The sequence below is a fragment of the Mirounga leonina genome, unplaced genomic scaffold, assembly GCF_011800145.1.
Source record: "Mirounga leonina isolate KUSES-001 unplaced genomic scaffold, KU_Mleo_1.0 Mir_125, whole genome shotgun sequence".
Lineage (NCBI taxonomy): Eukaryota > Metazoa > Chordata > Mammalia > Carnivora > Phocidae > Mirounga > Mirounga leonina.
Window position 1 is genome coordinate 41,458,145 of NW_023270305.1, and position 18,930 is coordinate 41,477,074.

The following is an 18,930-nucleotide window of genomic DNA, read 5'->3' on the forward strand; positions in this document are numbered from 1 at the left end:
CCACAGCCCTCAACAGCACACACACTGCTTACAGCTCCCCCAGGCAGCAGTGGGAGGCCAGGGAAGGAAGTGGAGGTGGAACCGGGGGTTCTGCTCTGGAGAAGGGAGCGAGTGAGCTCACAGCTCTCTCCTTCCCACCCACAGCACCGCCAGTATCAACCACCCTCTGCTTCCCTCAGGGGCCGCCCACTGCTCCCAGCCTCACCAAGGCCTGCCCAGCTCCCCAGGGGAGCTAATGCCACCTGGCTCTTCTTCCCCCAGAACGGGGCTTCAGAAGCAAAATTCATGCCCTCCGCCAAGCACTTCCTTGCCTCAAGTTCCTTGGTAGGCGGCCAGGGAACCACCCCGGCTCCTGATCCACCCAGCAGCCGCCTCGCCCAGGAGCCCCCATCCCACGTGGGGAAGCAGAGCCCCTCCCCGCCAGCGTCCCCACCCAGTCAGTGAGGCGGCAGGATGCTACTTCCAGCACCTCCACAGAGCTTCCCACAGCTTTCCCAGGAAGCGGCAGGAGGACTGCCAAGGACCAAAGTCTAAGAGCCTCCGGGGACTTCAGCAGCTTGCCCACCTGCTACCCAAGCCACCTGATTCCCACAGCTCCCGAGGGCTCCGAGGGCCAAAGGGGAAAGTAGGGCTGAGGCAGGGGCAGGGACAGGCTCCCTCCCCCCATCCGGCCCCTGCCCTGATAGTCCCCACACTCCTTCTCCAGCCTCTCTGCTCTCAACTTGAGAGGCAGCCACATGAAGCTGCCTCCCGCTCAGTTTTCCCCACCCTGGGCCAGCAGAGGATACTGCTGAGTAATCCCAAACACTCAGCGGGTCCCCAGCCCTGAAAAGAGGGGCAAAGCCCAAGGAAACCTGGTCCTTACCAACGCGAGAGGAACCTCTGTATTCCCTAGTAATGGCTGAGACCCCACCAGATTCTGCCCTGCTCTGCCCCAAATACCCCAGTCCCGGCCCTCAGACGATCACAGTGCCCCCTTCTCTGCTTCCCACGCACCTGGTAACATTCCCTTCCCAGTCCCCCAGACACCAAGCTGCACAGAGTAACAACAGCCGCCCGACGGATTCCCAGTCATGATGTTGCATCAGCCCCCACCCTACCCAAAATATCCTCACCCCCACCACCTCCTCTCCTCTCCAGCCATCTCCATGGTGACAGCAGCATGACTAATGACACCCTATCAGCTTCAGACTCAGGAGCACAATCCCCCCTCACCCCCCCCCCCAGGGCGCCCCGGGATTTCTGCAGGTTGGATGCAAACCAACAGCACCAGGGACATTCTCTAGAGATTTCCAGAGGCAAGGGTGGGGAGTGGGTTGCACGTATTAAAAAAAAAAAAAAAAAAAACAGTTCAACAAACCCAATCCCAACAGCACCCAAACCATCCAGCTGAGAAAGCAAAAAGAATCCAAACAAAACCCACACAGGCCTGAGAATTCATTGGTCGCCCACACCCCCGCCACCCCTCCCCCTCAGCTGCTGCTACACACACAGTGGGAGATTAAGGGATCACCAGAGGAGACCCTTTATTTTTATCCAATCCAGTCAAACACTTCACCCCCACCACACACGCGCACACACACACATGCGCGCGCGCAGACACACAAGCGCGCGCGCGCGCGCAGACACACACACACACACACACACACACAAGGTACCTTGACAGCAGCCCCTTGTCCCCACGGCCCGGCTCCTTCACCAGCCTTTATTTCCACCTGCAAAAGAAGCCAGAAAGACTGATGAGCCAGGCAGACACCAGGAAAGAAGCAAAGTCCTTCGGCTGCACAGCCCCAGCACCGCTGCAGGGGAAGGAGGAGAACCGGAGGGAGGGGGCCGCGGAAAGAAAGGATAGCAGGGACCATCTTCCTGGCTCCAGCTGCCGCCCAGACTCTTGGTGGATGGGCTCATTCGCCTTTCCGTGTTTTTGTTTTCATTTCTCCTTTTTCCACCCTCCCGAGATCCAGGAGGGCACTGCCCCTCCTCCTGAGTCCCGTCTGGCCTCGTCCCTCCCCGCCCTGCCCGCTCTACCTCGGCCGGCCTCCTCTGGTGCATCGGCCGGCGGGCCTCCCATTATCCCCGCCGGAGCACACGGAGGGAGGCACTGCAGAGGAGGCGGCGGCCAGCTGCCGGCTTGGCTCCCCTCCCCGCCGCCGGCGAGGCTGGTGTGGAGGGGGCGGCGCGCTCGCCAGCCAATCCCCGTGGCCCGCCGGGCGGCGGGGGCAGGGCCGCCGGGGGTGCTGGACCTGCCCAGCCGGGAGGCGGGGGCGCCGCCAAGGGTGCCGCGGTGCTGCGCTGGCTGCAGCCCAGGTCTGCCGCCGCTCCCTGGCAGGCCGGGGATCCCGGGGCACCCCGCTTCCTCCTGAGCAGGGGACCCTGAAGGTAATACGCAAGGCGTCCTCTGCATCTCCAGGGTCAAAGAGGGCAGACGGCGCCCGGGGTCGAGCTGGGGTGGGCTGGTGGGATTCCCCCTCCAGCCCCTCTGTCACCCCAGGACACCAGCATACTGCCTCATCCTAGCAGCAGCGAAAACAGTGCCAGGTGCTAGGATAAGAGCAGGAGGAGTGACAACCGCCGTCATCTTCCAGGAAGGAGAAACAGAAAAAAAGTCTTGGCAGTATGAACCTTTACCCCATTTTTGCAGATGAGGAAACAAGGCGAGACAAGTAAAGGAACTTACCCAAGGTGACAACAGCTAGAACACAGCAGGGCTGGGACTCCAAGCCAGATCCATCTGGCTCTACAGACCAGACTCTTAACCGTGACACACAGTCCTGCTCCTCCCTCCCTCTAGCGCCCACCTCGGAAAACAGACTGCTTGAAGCGCACACTCCTGTGGTTCAAAGCCTCACCAAGTCAGCCTTGCCCTCCCCATACACACAAACACCCACACCTCACCCTAGATCCCTCATCGCTCATGCCTGAACACACCGCACCCTATCCAGACAGCCTCTGCCACCACCACTAGGATGTTTCCTCCTCTCTCAGAAAGGCCATGGAAGGTGGCCCTCCAGGTCCTCGGCGCCCCCCAGACCTCAGGGCTTCCCATCCCTGGGAAAGGCTGAAGAGAAGAGGTGACCCAGACCCCAAGAGGTCTGGCCTCCACTTCCCAGACTCTGAGCCTTTGAAAGCTACAACACCCAGGAGAAGAGAAGAATGGCAGGAGGAGAAAGAATAGAATGGGGAGAGGAAGGTCTTAACAAACCACTCCTCGATTTCATTTCCTGGGCATTCCTGGGCACACCCTGCTGCACCCTATCCACTCCCTGTAGCTGAATACCCCCGAAGTTACCACCTCCTGGGAAGGGGACAGCCACAGACTCTGGTGCTCGCACGTCTGGTTGAGTTCCTGGCTCCACCACCGGCCAGCCGCAGCACCATGGTTGTGTTACTTTACCTCTCTTAACCTCACTTGGCTCTTCTGTAGAATGGAACTACAAACACCAGCTAAGCCCTGCACAGTCAGGAGGATTCTACAAAGAAAGGTAGCATGGCGCCCGCCACATGACCGAGCAGAGCGAGCCACCATCACTCTGAATTTCGGGGGGGAGCTCACCGTGTGCTACTTCTCATCTCACAGATGAAGGTGCTGAGGCCACAGAGAAGAGGTAACTGGTAGAACTGGTTAGGATGTGTGGGAGCCTCTGTTTCAGTGACCTGCCCAGTTGCTGCCCCCTCCATGGGGTCCCAAGCTGATACTCAGAATGGGAGGAGCTGCCTTGGCCTCTGGTGAGGAGACTCCAAGAAGCACTAGGGCCCACACCTGCCTCACCCCTGGGGACAAAGGGCAGCCCTGCTGGCTCCTCTCCAGGGTAGGCAACAAGGCGAGGCAAGGAGCAGGGTCCTACACCACGGCTCGAGATGGGAAACGGCTTCTGCACCCCCAAAGCTCTTACCTTGGCCAGGCCAAGAGAAGTCCCCTCTTTACTCTGGTCCCCAGCACCCCTGGCCCCCCCCCCCCCCCCAGACACACACACGGTTGGCTGCTGGATAAGAGTGACTAACACTGCTTGGACAGTAACAGTTAACACTGTTGCCGCTGCGGCTGCCACAGTTTATCAAGCCCCTGCTGCGTCCCAGGCCCTGTGCCAGTTACGCTGTAGGAGCATCTGACTGAGCGTCTGACTTACTCCACACACAACCTTGCCTCTCATGGGGAAGCGGACGAGAGATGTTAAGTCACTTGCCCAGCAACACACAGCTGGTGAGGAGTGAGCTAGAATTCCAATCTAGGCCTTGCTCATTCCAGTCCTCTCACCCCCCTCGCTCTCTGCCAACCCCAGGGAAATGCAAAAAGGGATAGGGTCATTTGAACCTAACCACTTCCCTTCAAGCTATGGGTCTGAGAATAGTAACGTTTTTCATGCCTCAGAGACTTCGGGAAGCTGCTCCTTGACTGGATTCTCCTCCCCCCTTCCCCTCCCCCGCCCGGTGCTAGGCTTCCTCCGCCTGTTCCCTCCCTCTGCCTCTCTCCCAGCTCCTCTAGCCCCCACGGGCATCCCCCGCTCCTCCGGGGCCTCACAGCGCAGCTCACAGCCTCTCCCAGAGCACCGGTCACAACCAGGCGCAGTTATTTATTTACACGGCGGTCTTCCCCATGTGGGCGGGGGCCCCATCTTCCCCACTTTACTAGGCTGTGCTAAGTTTCTAGGCAAGGCGGGTGGGGAGGCAGGGGGTTGGGCACTGAAATGTGGAGGCCATTCTCCTGGTTGACCTTCTCTTTGAGGTCCCCAAGGATCAGAGGGACACCTGCTCTCTGGAGAGGGCAGACCTGTTCGAACTGAACTACAGCTGAGCCTTAGCCTCGTTCAACAGCACGTCTTCCTCCCCAGCCTTCAGGAGCCACCCTGACTGTCTGACCCACCCCCCCAACTCCACTGCTAACTCAGTCCCCCCCCCCCCCCACAGGTCCTGGCTCCCCCCCGCCCCGCGCCTCCGCCCAGCAATCCAGGGATATCCTAGAAGAGCCTATGCTCCCCAGGGCAGTCTACCTGCCCCCGTCTCTGTCCCACACGGGCCTCCTGCCCTTTCCTGAGGAACCTGGAATGTCAGGGCTCCAAGGAGTCACAGAGGTGCATGCTCCTAGCAGAGACACTCTCCACACCCCACGACAAACCCTCTCCCATCTCTACCGGCCTCTCTTTCGACATTTTGGACTTCTCAGTGGCTGACCCAGAGGTACTTGGGACCCCTGGGGGCTGAGGGGCCCCTCCCTACTTTCTGTCATGACCCCAGTCCCACCGTACTCCCCAAAGAGGAGTAGGGCCACAGCCATCCCCACTGAGGAGAGGCAGATGGATTCACTCACTCTCAGAACACACAAATTACCCCAACACTGAGAACCTCAGTAACACGGGTACCCACAGGCCAGAAACCACACAGATATACAAAGACTAGGGGATGGGGATACATCCAGACATAGATTCAGGAGCATGTGCAGGAACATCAACCAAACATCAACCCCATGTAGGGCCCCACACTTGGAGCATGACGTAGCATATCTTATTTAATCCTCAAAACAAACCAGTGAAATAGGAATTATTCACACCTATTCTACAGATAGAGAAATCCATTTACAGGGAGACTAAGCACCTTGCCTAAGGTCACACAATGAGGAAATGACTGAGCAGGGCTCTTGCTGTCCCCTCACTTGCACTGATACAGTCAGACTGCTCTGTGTGGTTCTAGGATTTTCATATCAACCTACCTCTTCTAACGTTGGCAGAAGATAGACAAACTTCTCTTCTCCGGCACAGCTGTGTCCTGAATGAGGTCACTCCCCACAAAGCTTTACTTTAAAGCTCAGTTCAAGACCCGATTCCTCCAGGAAGCCTTCTAGGGTTACCCCAGTCCTCTGTCAGCCGACAGCACTTCTAACGTTTCTCATCTGACACTCGGTACTGCTATTTGTCTGTCTGGGTGTCCTGCCTCCCCCACCAGAATGGCTGGAGTCATGCCTTCCCAAAGGCCCTTCGGGGTTTTGCCCAACATACCATACACAGAAGGCACCTGAAATCAACTGGGGGGGACGTCATACCCTCCTCTCCTTTCCTCTCCATCACATAAAGGATCCTGCCAAAGAAACCCAATACCTCCTCCACCTTCAGAGCCTATGTTTGAAGTCCCCGGTGTCCACGCATCAATTTCCACCCAAGTAATTGCAGCCCATCACACACATCATCCCCTATATTTGAAACTCTTTCGGTTGTCATGGGAACTGCCTTTGCCTTCATTCACTGATCAGGCCTCACAATTAGCTTTGGCAGCGGAAGTCTGTGTCAACAGCAATCACAAGGAGGAGGAGGAAGAGGAGGAGGAGAAGGAGGAGGAGGAGAAAAGGTGCTTCTCCTGGAGACGCAGCAGAGATGGACTGAACCCAGGCACCCAGCAATGTCCAAGGGAATGCAGTCAGAGCCTGCCAACAACTCGGCCAGCCCGCCTGCTTCCGAACTCACCAACAGAATGCACCTGGGCCCCCCAGGCTAAGCGGCAGCAGCTGGAGCTCTGCCCATACCCCGCATGCCGTCCTCGAAGCTAGTGAGAAAGTCTTACAGTCTATTTCCCCACCCCAAATTCAACAGCCTTGGGCTACCAAATGTCCCAGGATCCAAGCAAACAACACGGAACCTTAAGAGGTCGTTGAGAAGTGGGACAGGAATGCTGAGTGGTTTAGAGACCTGGGGACAGCGCCCGTGGAAGACTTCCAAGAGGAATTCACACAAAGTGTCTTCCCCACCACCTGGAGGAACTGGGAGTGCCCTCGGGTGGCCCCCTGCGGTGTGTCCATGTCCTTCCACACCCTGCCACCAGCCCTGAGCGTTCGAGAAGCATCTCCACACACCTCAGACTCAGGGGAGGTGCCCCCTTCCTCCTGGAAGCCCCCTCATCCTTCACCTATGGCTACACTGAAACTCTCAGAATAGGTCCCCTCCCTTCCCCACTGGGCCCAAAGGTGAGTAAGGTTGGTCTCTGCCCTCGAGGCGTCCCTCCCTTACAGACCTGACAGACTGTACTGTAATTATTTGTTTCCATGCTCGTCTCCCTCCCCAGACTGCGAGCTCATTAAGGACCGAGTAAGCGCCGCCTCCGCTTTCCCCGCCGCTGAGGCTCGGAGCGCGCCTTGCGCACAGCCAGTCCCAGGCGAGATTCGCTGAATGAGGCTGGGAAGGCGACTCGCGGGTCTCCAAGTCAAAGCAGATGACGTCCTGCTCGGGGACACTGAAGCCAAAGCCCTCCCCTAGCACCGGGGACGCTGCTGGTCCCAGCACCAAAGAAACACGCCAGGAAGGTGCCTCTCCTCCTTCCTCATCCTAGCACCAGGACTTCCCAACGCCCCGCACCTTGCTGGGGGCATGGATGCATACCCTTAAGGAGCAGAGCAACCCATAAAGAGAGGAAAAGGAGACAAGAGCGAGCCCCTCCGTGTGCAGCTCCCCCTCCGTCTGGAGGATCCCGAGGTGCTGCCCTGCCAGCAGCAGCAGGTACACCCTCCGTCCGCAGGCTCCCCGGCTGGGTGTGCGGAGGTGGGGGGCACACTGGACTGGGGACTTCACGGGTCAGAGCCGGCGGCGGAGGAAGAGCCAGCGAGCAATCCCCAGACCTGCAGTCACCCGCAGTCCAGCCAGTCACCCACAACTGAGCTGCCAGCTTTCTCTTCTCCCTCAAAGACTAAGAAAAACTTAGGTTATCGGATTTCTTATGCAAACGACAGGAGACAGGGCCCCGGAGGGTGTGTACCCGGCCACCCTCAGGTAGAGGCCCCTGCAGCCCTCAACGACTCCCCCAGGAGCGCCTGGCCAGGCCCAAGTAGGGCTCAAGGGAGATGAAGGGGTGCCTCTCTTCCTGAGCGTCCTGCCTTCGATCCACAAGGGAGCTGTGAAGAAGTGATGGGGATGGGGTTAGTGACAACTCCTGAGACCCCTGATGTGGTCTTTCAACCGGTCGGTCCCCACAACGCCTTCTCCAGAATGAGAGGCCCAAGGCAAAGAGGAGACAACAGGGCTAGATGCAAACACTGGCAAGGCTCACCAAGGCCACTGGTCAAGACTGGGGGTGGGAGAGGCCACTTCCCTCTAGCGAGCTTCAGAGACAGCCTTTGGGTAGGGACCAGGCCTCATTCCTGTCGTCATTCCTTCCCCGTAGCAGGTAATTAGAACACAGCCCATGCCTTCAAGGGGAGGCAAGGAGCTTCAGGGTGTGTTAGAGCCTAGGAAAGTACCAGCCCCCTCCACACCCCTCCCCGCTTACCTTGGGGGTGGGGTGGGGACAGGGATCCCAGTCCAAAATATTCTTCTGAGAGCAGCCAACAGAAACAACTATTTCCCCAACCCAGATACACGTTTCAGTGAGGGTTCAGAGATCACACAGGGAAGCTCCATATTCAACAGAACTTTTCATAGTAACGGAAACATTCTATATCTGCCCTGTCCCATACACAAGGCACTGGCCACATGTGGATATTGAGCAACTGAAAGGTAGCCGGTGCAACTGAGGTACTGAATTTGGTTTTATTTCATTTTAATTAATTTAAACTTAAACAGCCACACAGGGCTAATGGCTACCATACTGGACAACTCAGATAGAGAACATTTCTGAAATTTGGGGAGGCCGTGACTACTACAGAGAATCTGCTGAAAACCATGGGCCCTCTCCCCTGAGAAAACACACCCCTGAACCTTCACATATCATTTGGCAGAAATTTTCAGAAAATTCACACTCTATTCCAACGTAGGTCTGAGATTAGGTCTAGGTCTAAGATCATCTAGAACTTGACCAAAAACTTTTATGGCCTAAGAGAGAGGTTCCTTCGGCAATGTAATTGTCTAAGTAACATGAAAACAGACCTGATGTTATACTTTACAGTCTCAGCAGAAGACACCACGCGTGGAAGCCCCCACCGATAGAGGATGTCCTCGTAACATCCCTACCAGTCAACACCCAGCCTCTCCCAGACATGCGCAGGCACAGGAGGCACACGCGCTCTCAGGGCTGGCTCTTCATTTTTGGAACAGCTGTAAATGTTAGACAATTGTTTTTTCTTTTCTTTTTTTTAAAGTAAGCTTTACACCCAAAGTGGGGCTTGAACTCACAATCCCGAGATCAAGAGTCGCATGCTCACCGACTGAGCCAGCCAGGCGCCCCTAGACGATTCTTTTTTCTAACATAGGTTCAATCTCCCTGCTTATAACTTCCACCCACTACTAAAAGTTCTGCACACTCCTGTACACATAGAAACTGACTCCCTCTTTGGGCGCCTGGGTGGCTCAGTTGGTTAAGCGACTGCCTTCGGCTCAGGTCATGATCCTGGAGTCCCTGGATCGAGTCCCGCATCGGGCTCCCTGCTCGGCAGGGAGCCTGCTTCTCCCTCTGACCCTCCCCCCTCTCATGTGCTCTCTCTCTCATTCTCTCTGTCTCAAATAAATAAATAAAATCTTTAAAAAAAAAAAAAGAAACTGACTCCCTCTTTCACATAAGACTCACCTTAGCATTCTTCACTTCAAAGTTGAACAGCCCTATTTCCTTCAATTATCCTTCATGTGACCATTCTGATGGATCTCGAGATAGGCTGTCAACAATCCTTTTAAGAGTTTCAGCTCGGGGCGCCTAGGTGGCTCAGTTGGTTAAGCAACTGCCTTCAGCTCAGGTCGTGATCCTGGAGTCCCAGGATCGAGTCCCGCATCAGGCTCCCCGCTCAGTGGGGAGTCTGCTTCTCCCTCTGACCCTCTCCCCTCTCATGCTCTCTCTCACTCTCCCTCAAATAAATAAATAAAATCTTAAAAAAAAAAAAAGTTTCAGCTCTTCCTACTTGCTAGGAAACCAGGGTTCCTTACTTGTGCATTAGTTTTTCTTTTTTTAAACAAGTACAAGACTCTGGATTTACTGATTAAATTCCATCAAGTTTGGCTGGGGCCCAATGCTCCAGACCACCCCAATCTCCTTAGCCCCTTGTTCTATCATTCAACTTAATACCTGCACCACCACCATCACCACCCCACCCCACCCACAGATCTGACACACCTTTACTCCCTACCTACAGCTTAGGAAGATGGTACACATGCATTCTCCTCCGTAAGTCTCCAAACCCTCCCATAAGACCCAAGGTCCTACAAACATATACCACTCCTCTTCACAACCACCACCAATTACTTCTCTCATGGGCTCCAAGATCCTGAGTCTGGCTACTTACCAGCAGACATCTTCTGAGAGCCCTTTCCTGACTACCCTCAAAACACACACACAAGTTCCACAAGTCCTTAAGAGATTTTATTGATAACTCACTAGACTAGAAGCTAATGGGCTCCAGAAGAACAAGAATAAACCTGAAGCAAATCTCAAGAGGTTATTGTCTCCCTGACCTGCAGGGTAAAGAAATGGGTTGGGGTGGGGCCACCTGAGTAGCTCAATTGGTGAAGCGTCTGACTCTTGGTTTCCACTCGGGTCGTGATCTCAGGGTCGTGAGATCGAGCCCCGTGTCCGTGGGGCTCCACGATCAGCTCGGAGTCTGCTTAAGTTTCTCTTTCCGTCTCCCTCTGTCCCTCCCCCAACCCTGTGTATGTGCATGCGCATGCACGCTCTCTAAAATAAATAAATAAATCTTAAAAAAAAGAAAGAAAAGAAATGGATTGGGTCATCTTCTTTATTCTTGTTGGCAACTGGAATTCTCTACCTATTCATCCAGACTTACTTCTGTCCCCTTCTCCAAGCTCCACCCCCTTTTCCCAGTCACACAAGTGCTGTAGATCAGCTCTTCACACTCTCATGGACATACAAATCACCTGGGAATCTGGTTGAAGTACAGATTCTGATTCAGTACGTCCTAGGTAGGGCCCAAGATTCTGCAGTTCTAACAAGCTCCCAGGTAATGCCGATGCTGCTGGTCCGCGGATAGGCAAGAAGGATGCATGGTCATGAACCATTCAGATACTCTGAGACTCAGGGCGAGCAAGCAACCTGACTAGAAGAGCCCAGGTTGGCGCTCATCACCTGGGTCTCTCATCTGCATCAAATTTCCACCCTAACTACACATTAGATACACCTGGGGAGCCCCAGCCCAATTGGGCTCATCACAGACCAATTAAATCAGAATCCCTGGGAGTGGAACCCAGGGGATCGCAATGTGGAATCCCTGATCCACATGGTTGATAAAAAGATTGAACCAGGCAGTTACACCAGTGACCTCTCTTCAGGATGACTTTAAATAAAAAGCTGGCCCTCTGATCTGTCCAAGAAGCTGCAGGAGATGCCATCATTTATTTGCAGAAACCCAGCATCTATTCATTTGGCTGGGCTGCTTTATAAAGAGTCACAAGGACCACCCCCCTCACCAGAGCTCACCACTTGCCTTTCTAGTCTCACAAACTACCTTTTTAACAACCTGCTCTAGAGCGATGGAAAACTGATGTCAAGCTTATGTGCTTAAATTTTCCAAAATCTCTCTGAAAAATTGGGACTTTTTGCCTGTCTCCGGTCTTTTAGCCCTCTTTCAAACACCATAACTGCATAAAGATTGTCACTCTGCGAGCGTGGGTGACGGGGTTCCGTACCATAGCGAGCGAAGGGCTCACACTCAGGTTGAGGCAGCTGAAGGGCCCTCCTTTCCTAAGCCCACCCGCTGGGGTCCTCCCCAAGCTCACTCCTCCCAACAACACCGGGCCCCAGGGGCTGTTCTCTGTCCCCAGTTATGCGCCCAAAGTTGTAAGCCTACTCTTCCTTCTCATTCTTGCCCTGGGAATACATAAAAGACATTTATTGTCTTGAGTATTTTCCACCAGCCTCAGCACATTCTGGCCACTGGACTTCCTGACACTCCTCTTCAGGGGTCAGGCCACTCCTGAATCTGCCTTCGGCGACACGCACCCCCTTTCCACATACGGAGCGTGGCCTTCCACCATCTGCGCTCACTGAACAGAGCTCATGTAGCCACACAGACGGCTCAGTTCTCCCTGAGTCCCACCACCTCCCTCCTTGGGGCACCATTCAGGGCTGTACTGTCAGCATTTCCTTTTTAGAGAGCAGTCCTATCCCTCCTGCTAACTTCCCTTTTAGAGTCTGTGGCCATGGGGTTAAAAACCGTTTGCATTTGAAAAACAATTTCTAAAGTCTGTGGCAAATGCCTGTTCTTGCCCAGGCTTCACTCTGGCTTCCCAAACGCTAAGATGGGGTTCCTTTCTCTATGAAGGATCTGATCGCCTCTCTTCTACCATTTCTCCCTTTGCTGGTGCAAACTGGTACCAGCCTGAAAGCACCCCTCCTCACAGCCTCTGTCTTCAGAAACACAGAACTACCGACAGGCGAGGCAAGAATTCATAGGTATTCTGATACTGTGGAGGGATCCCCAATTCTGAGGTATCTTGTCTCAAAACTGGCAGAGAGAGCCACTGAATCCACCTGGCCGAGGGCTAGACAGTGTGCTCACGCTATGTATATATATTCCCATTTCTCTTCATTTTTCACCCACAATGTTCTCAGTCAAGCTTCCCACCTTACACGTATGTTTTTGTAAGCAGGATTTGTTTGTTTTTTTCCATTAAGAGTTATTCTCCTACCCTTCTTATCAGGTGTTTACTGCCTTCACCCACGAGCAACTTCTCAGTCAGGCCCAAGACCTCAGCAGCGCCTGGCCCCTGGGTGTCTAGCCTCCTCCCCCAGCAGAGAGGCTGCAAACTCCTCCCTCCTTCTGCCTGGCTCCATGGTTCTTCTGTGAGCAAGCTAGAAGATGTCTTGAGATAAACATTTAATTTTTATTATATCTCTACAATTACGACTCAGAGACTAATACACAATTGTTAATGCATGAAGATACCACACTGTCTCCGTTTCTTTCACCCATCACCATCCCTCAGAGTTGGGATTCACTCCCAGGCATCTTCTCTAGGTGTTCTAGAAATGTTCTGTCACTGTCTATTGATTACCTACTATGTGCCAGACATTATGCATATTTTAATCTCCATTAACCCTCACAACAACCCCGCAGAGAAGGGTCACTCCATCTGACAAATGAGAAACAGATGCTCCATCTGACAAATGAGAAACTGGGTGGCTCAGTCAGTTAAGTGTCGACTCTTGATCTCAACTCAGATCTTGATCTCACAGTTTTGAGTTCAAGCCCTGCATTGGGCTCCATGCTGGGCATGGAGCGTACTTAAAAAGAAAAAAACAAAAAAAAAGAGAACAAGAGAAAGAGAAACCAATGCTCAAGACAGTAAGCAGTCCAGTGCTGCTTTGGGGTCTGAGGCCTACTTTGTCTCCACACCCACCAAACCCTACTTTTCTAATTAGGCATGTCCGTTGTGCTACAAGTCACCACTCAGGTAAAAAGAATGTGAAGACTAACAGCTTCAGACATCAACCTAGGATCGAAATCCTTCCTGCCATTAGGAAGGAAGACCACAGTCCAGGAATGAACCACATCAAGGTGGATGGCCTCACTTTCAGTCCCAGAGAGGCAGTCACCTGGCTCTGGCGGGAGGGCCCGTCCCTGGGAGCTATCTCTAGTCTTAAAATGCTGAACAACTTCTCTGGGTGAAGGGGCTCCATGGCACCTCCCCTTCCACAAACACACACACACACACACACACAGCAAAAAAAGAGTGAGGAGTAGGGAAGAAAGATGGGAAACCCAAGATAACGTTCCCCGCTTACAGAATGATACAAGGCAGCGGTCAGCAGACAACTCAAAGGAGGCAGGGGGAGGTAGAGACGGGTAGAGGGAAAAGGTGCCTAGAAGAAGAAATGCCAGGGAGCAGGGATACAAGGAGACGGACTGGTTCTCAAGAGACTCCTGGATGCTGGGTCTTGCCCCACCTGAAGAATCAGGACCCAACTCTAAAGTTCTATTCCTGAGCCAAAACCAAAAACCACCCTCAGATGCCAGTAACATGTCTCCCCCTTTCCCAACCTCCCCAGTCCCAGGACACATTCCCTCTGCTACAAGGCTGCTCACATCTGATGCATAAGGTCCCAGCGGTGCCGCTGGGGCTGATAAATGCTGGGCTGGCTCTCGGGCTCCATCACTCAAGCGGAGCCTCTCGGAGCATTTCTCAGCTCTGTGATCGCGTGAGAGATGCATTCATTAAATGCAGCGTGGCCTGGACAGTGGTTCCCATGCTTTCAGCTTTCACAAACCAATTTAAAAAAAAGTCGTAGATCTAGAGCTAGTGGCTACCATCTTGTATTTTACCAAGTAAAGACTTTTTAAAAAAAATAGATCTACTTTCTACCAGCACCTTTATTTCGTAAAAGAAAGCACCTTTTGAACATCAAATAGAAAGGACCTATCCTTAAAACAGGTCAGAAAAAGTTAGCTCACTGCATTGTCCCCTTTCCATTGTTTCTCTAGAAACTGGGAAAACTGTTGTAGGCCAGCATTGGTCTACACGCCAGTATGCGGACCTTCTGTCCTGGGACACCTCGGGCCACCAGCCATAGACCCTGGGGACCTAGAGGGACAGCTGGCCATGGCGACGTCCCCAGGGATACAGATCTCTCAGCAGGGCTGTCTGTAAGCCTCAGCCAAGCCAGATCCCTGTATCTTACCCATGATCACCGGGCAGCCCAGGCCGGCAGCTTATGCACAAGGAAAACAGGACCCTGGCCTCATTCTCTGCCCCTTTCACTCAGGTAGGCCGCACTGGTGCCGCTCTAAGACAAGCTCAAACACGGTTCACCAGGGCCGCTGGTTCCAGGAACATCCAGCTTAGAAAGATCAACCCCCCTACTCAGGTTTGATCACGGGAGAAGCAGAGTGAAACATAAGGGGTGGGAGGCGGCGGGGTGGTGCGGTGAATGGCTGAAGGAAGCAAGCAATGGAACCAAGCTTTAAAAGTAGACCGAGCAGGTCTTCCTTACACCAAAACACCAATCTCATGCCCAGGAGTGAAGCCTACCCCTGCTCTTTTCCCTGCTTTCAGAAATGACCCACAGGGCCCTGGGCCAGCAGGATGCCAACTCCCCACAACACCAGCAACACACAGGGGCTGAACACAGTCTCCCAGGCTGGGGTGGGGAGCTGCCTGCTTTAACCAGAGACCGGGGAAATAGAGCACAGTCTGTGGTCCTGGGCCATGACATGCAGCTTCCACAGGGAGTGGACAAGAGAAGGTGAAAAGGAGTAAAAAACATCCCAGCAACAACCACTTCCCTGCCCCCAACACTTGGAGCTTTCTTCCCAGCCACGGGACCACAGCCCCACCAAGCTCACGGCACAGCTGGGCGCTCAGCGGTCAGGGAAATCCCGAGCGCCAGCCGCCAGCCCATGGAAGCCACAGGTGCCCTAGCCCTCAGAAGCGCAGCAGCTCCCAGCCCAGCTGGAAAGGGCTTCAAAGGCCATCAAGCACAACCCCTCCATTTCCCCGGGGAGAAGACAGGCCCGGAGAGGGGGCCCGAGGCGCCTGAGCCCTTGGACAAATGAGTGGCAGAGCAGAGGAGCCCCGCAGACCGCGCAGGCCGCCGGCTCTGTCCAGCGCCAGTTCCGCTGCCTGCAGCGACCTCAGCTGCTCCACGCTCCTCCAGAGCTGCTCAGCTTCGCTCGTCCCTACTTCTGCCAACTCTCCGCTATCCAGGCTGCCGCCAACCTCGTGCTGGCAGCCCGCCACCAGAATAGAAGGGAAAGATGGCCAGTGCAGGGTCACTACCTCTCCACTTCCCCCTTTCAGCTCATCCCCGCTCCTCCTTTCCTCCCTCCATCCCCCTATTCCAAATAAAGGGAGTACTCTTTCCTGGGCTTGACAGTGTCTTGAAAGCACATCATTCATTCATTCATTCATTTAGTCTCTGAGTGCCAACTACACGTCAAGGAACTGAGCCAGGTCCTGAGAACACAGGAGATAAGGAAAAGTCTTTGACCTCCAGAAGTACCTCAGGCCAGTAGGGGAACCCAAATCGTGGGTTGTCATCAAATTCCCAGTTCCAACTGGCGCTCCTGCTGTCTTTCTGAGAAGAATGATGGTGCCCAAGAAAAGGCTTAGGAAAAGACACATCCCATCCCATCAGGGCAGCATAAAACCGCCCTGTCACCCCAAATCTTTCTTTCCAAATCCCTCAGTCTCCACCCCTTACTTGACACCATCACTCCCCCACGTCACCCAAGCATTGGTGTGACCTGGAAGTGCATCTGAGGCTTCACGCAGGACAAAAAACTTCTAGAAATAAGGCTAGATGCGTCAAACGCAAACATCGGAGATGAGCGTGCTAGCCGGAGACCCCTGCTACCCGGTTTCTCTCTTACCAACTGTCAGCCCGGCAAAGGCGAGCAAGCCAGCTCTGACCCATGGCCCCATTCAGAGTTAGACCGAAAGGATGAGAATGGAAGAACGGGCCCAACGGCGTCTGCAAGACCCTGAGAGTACATCAGCCTCGTGGAAAGGGCAGGGCAGCCAAGCAAGGGCCAGCTTACCTCCTTGAGAAGCCCCACTTTCTTCTTCAGCACCTCGCACTTGCGCAGCTTGCAGATCTGGTGTGTGCGGCGGTTGGTGCAGCTGGTGCAGGCCCCACAGTTTTCCAGCCGCCGGCAGGGCTCACAGGTACCACACCGTTTTCGTTTCTTTCGCCCATCTCCACCCCCTCGGAGTTGGGGTTCGCTCCCAGCCATCGGGAGCCCAGGCCCCTGGAAACCCCCTACCATCACCTGGCCCTGAGGGAAGTCATAAAGGCCTGGCAGGTCCGGCTGGACCGCCAGCGGCACCTGAAACTGGCTCATGATGCTGCCAGAGGTAGGGGCATAGGTGCCGGAGAAGAGCCACGGTCCAGCTTCCCGCCTGCCTGCCAAGGCCCCCACCAGGTCCTTCTTTCCTAGAACAGTCAAGAGTGCACAAGGGTGAAGGCAAGTAGCTCCAGTCTCCAGGATAGGCGCCTCTTCACCTCCTCTGCAGCAGTCTGATAGGGCTCAGTTGGGGGCCACTCTCCCATCTGCTGGGGCCCAGGATCTGGGGCAGGACACCAGCAGCGGTCCCCAGAGAAAGGATCATCTTGGCTGGGTGGGTTCTTCACCCTCACCCACCCTGGACCCAGGCATGAGGTGAGCAGGTGGGTGTGTGGTGGGGGCTGGGCAGGGTGAGGAGTTTCTCCTGGTACTTGTCCTCCGGGGGCAGGATGATGGAGGAGGCAGCGCTGCCTAAAACAGAGACAGAAAGGGGAAGCGCATCACTCGAAGCTCAGGGACAACTTTCACATGTTACCTCTTCCTGCTTCTGGAAAAAGAGAAAATGGGGGAAGAGAAAGGGCTTGCTCAAACAAAGTCCTGCCCGAACCTCTGGCAGGGGCGCACCGGCACCCCCCTCCCCGCCTGCGGGAGGAGGCCTAGCGCCCGATGGGGGTGCTGAGGGAACCTGCCCGACAAATTTAAAGGGGTGATCAAGGTGAGATTTCTAAGAAAGTTGTCCTCTGCCCCACCCCCACGGGCTTGGGAGAGTTTCACCAAAATTCCCACACACACCCCTCACTGGAGGTCGCTGGGCCCTCCCCGAGGGCGCAGAGCTTTCAAAATAAAGTTTGCTGAGAGCTTCACTCGGCGGGGCTGCCCGAGCGCCCCCGGCACGGAAGCGGCCTGGACGGGGGCGCGCCCGGGGTAGCCCGCGCCGGCCGCCCCGCCGCGCCCCCCCTCCCGCCCGCCGGCCAACGGGGGAGGGCGGCCCGCTCCGCCGAGGGGGCGCGGGGAGGGGGGGCGCGCTCCAGCTCGGGCCGGGCCGCGCGCGCGCCGCCGCTCGGGCTCCTTTGTTCTGGGGCCTCGGCCGCTCGGCTCCGGCGGCTCCGCAGCCCCCGCCCCGCCCCGCCGCCCCCGCCCGGCTCCGCTACACTGTGACCCGTAGCACCCCCGCCCCGTCCCCCGCAACAAAGTAGCGGCCCCCCCCGGCCGGCCCCCGGGCCGTCCCCTCCTCCCCCCTCCCCGGGCCGGGGGCCCCCCTCCCGCCTCCCCGCCGCCCCTCCCCCACCCCGGAGCCGGAAAGGCACCGACTGCACCGACCTGCCCGCCGCCTCCGGGGCGGAGCGCACAAAGGGGCAAAGTTTCCCGGCCCGCGCTGCCGCCGCCACCACCGTCGCGGCCGCCGCCGCCGCCTGGGGCGCCCGCCTCACGGAGCGCCTGGCCGGGCCGAGCTCGGCGCGCGGAGCCCCCCGCCCGGGCCGAGGAGGGGACGGCGCAGGAGGAAGGAAGAGGCAGCGGCGGCCGCGGCGGCAGCAGCAGCAGCAATGAAGGCGTCCGCGGGACTCCCCGCCCCCCGCGCGCCGCGGCACGTGCTCGCCCGGGGACTCCCCCGCCCGGGAGGGCGCGCACGTGCGGCCCCGCCGAGCCCCGCCGGCCCCGCCGGCCCCGCCGCCCCCTCCGCCCGGCCGGGGGCTGCTCGAATGGGGGGAGGTTTGTTCCCGCGGAGGGGGAGGGGACGGAGCGGGCAGCCCGCGAGCGGGTGGCGGCAGGGCCCGGCTCCGCCGCCGCGCCTTTGCACCTGCACTACCTCCCCGCCCCCGCGGCGGCCCTCCCAGGACCCGGCTGCCCCCTTCGGGCTAGCGGCCCCCGCCCTCCGGCGCTTCTGCAGCCCGGGCGGGCGAGGCGGGCCGCGCGGGGTGGGGCACGCGGACCTCCCAGCCTAGGCCCTCGGCCGAGCCGGCCCCGGTGTCCCCACTTCCTGCCGCTCCCTGCGGGCCCGAGCGGTCCGGGACGGCCCCGGAGCCCCCGGGAGCACTGAGCTCCGGGCCTGACTGACCCCCCTCTCCCGGCTGCCGCTCGCTCATTCCGAGGCAGGACAATGGGGGACATCGCGCGTTTGCGTACCGAGTCAGCCTGGCCGGCAAGGAGGGGTTACCCGGGGACAGAGGCTGCGGGCCGGCTGCGGGGCACCCTCGCAGGGGTCACGGCCGAGCGCCGTACTCAGGCGGACCCCAGGGCCCTGCCATCGCGAGCCTCCCCCGCGCCGCGCTCGGCTCTTTCGCGTCGAAAACAAA

The 18,930-nt window shown here is 56.6% G+C and overlaps 1 protein-coding gene across 2 annotated transcripts in view; it reads right to left on the bottom strand.

Annotated features, from left to right (window-relative positions):
- The window catches only part of TET3 (tet methylcytosine dioxygenase 3), a 97,922-nt gene extending 79,789 nt beyond the window's left edge, over window positions 1-18,133 (bottom strand). The window contains exons 1-3 of one of the 2 annotated variants that reach the window (XM_035001280.1): window positions 17,957-18,133; window positions 16,391-17,107; window positions 1,659-1,715 (exon numbers count right to left, since the gene is read on the bottom strand). In XM_035001280.1, coding sequence (XP_034857171.1) covers window positions 1,659-1,715; window positions 16,391-16,693 — 360 coding nt within the window. In that variant the 5' untranslated portion in view covers window positions 16,694-17,107; window positions 17,957-18,133. Of the gene's footprint in view, window positions 1-1,658; window positions 1,716-2,028; window positions 2,110-16,390; window positions 17,108-17,956 lie in introns of those variants that run through there. The other variant, XM_035001281.1, reaches the window with a different exon arrangement.
- Window positions 18,134-18,930: the final 797 nt, after the last annotated feature.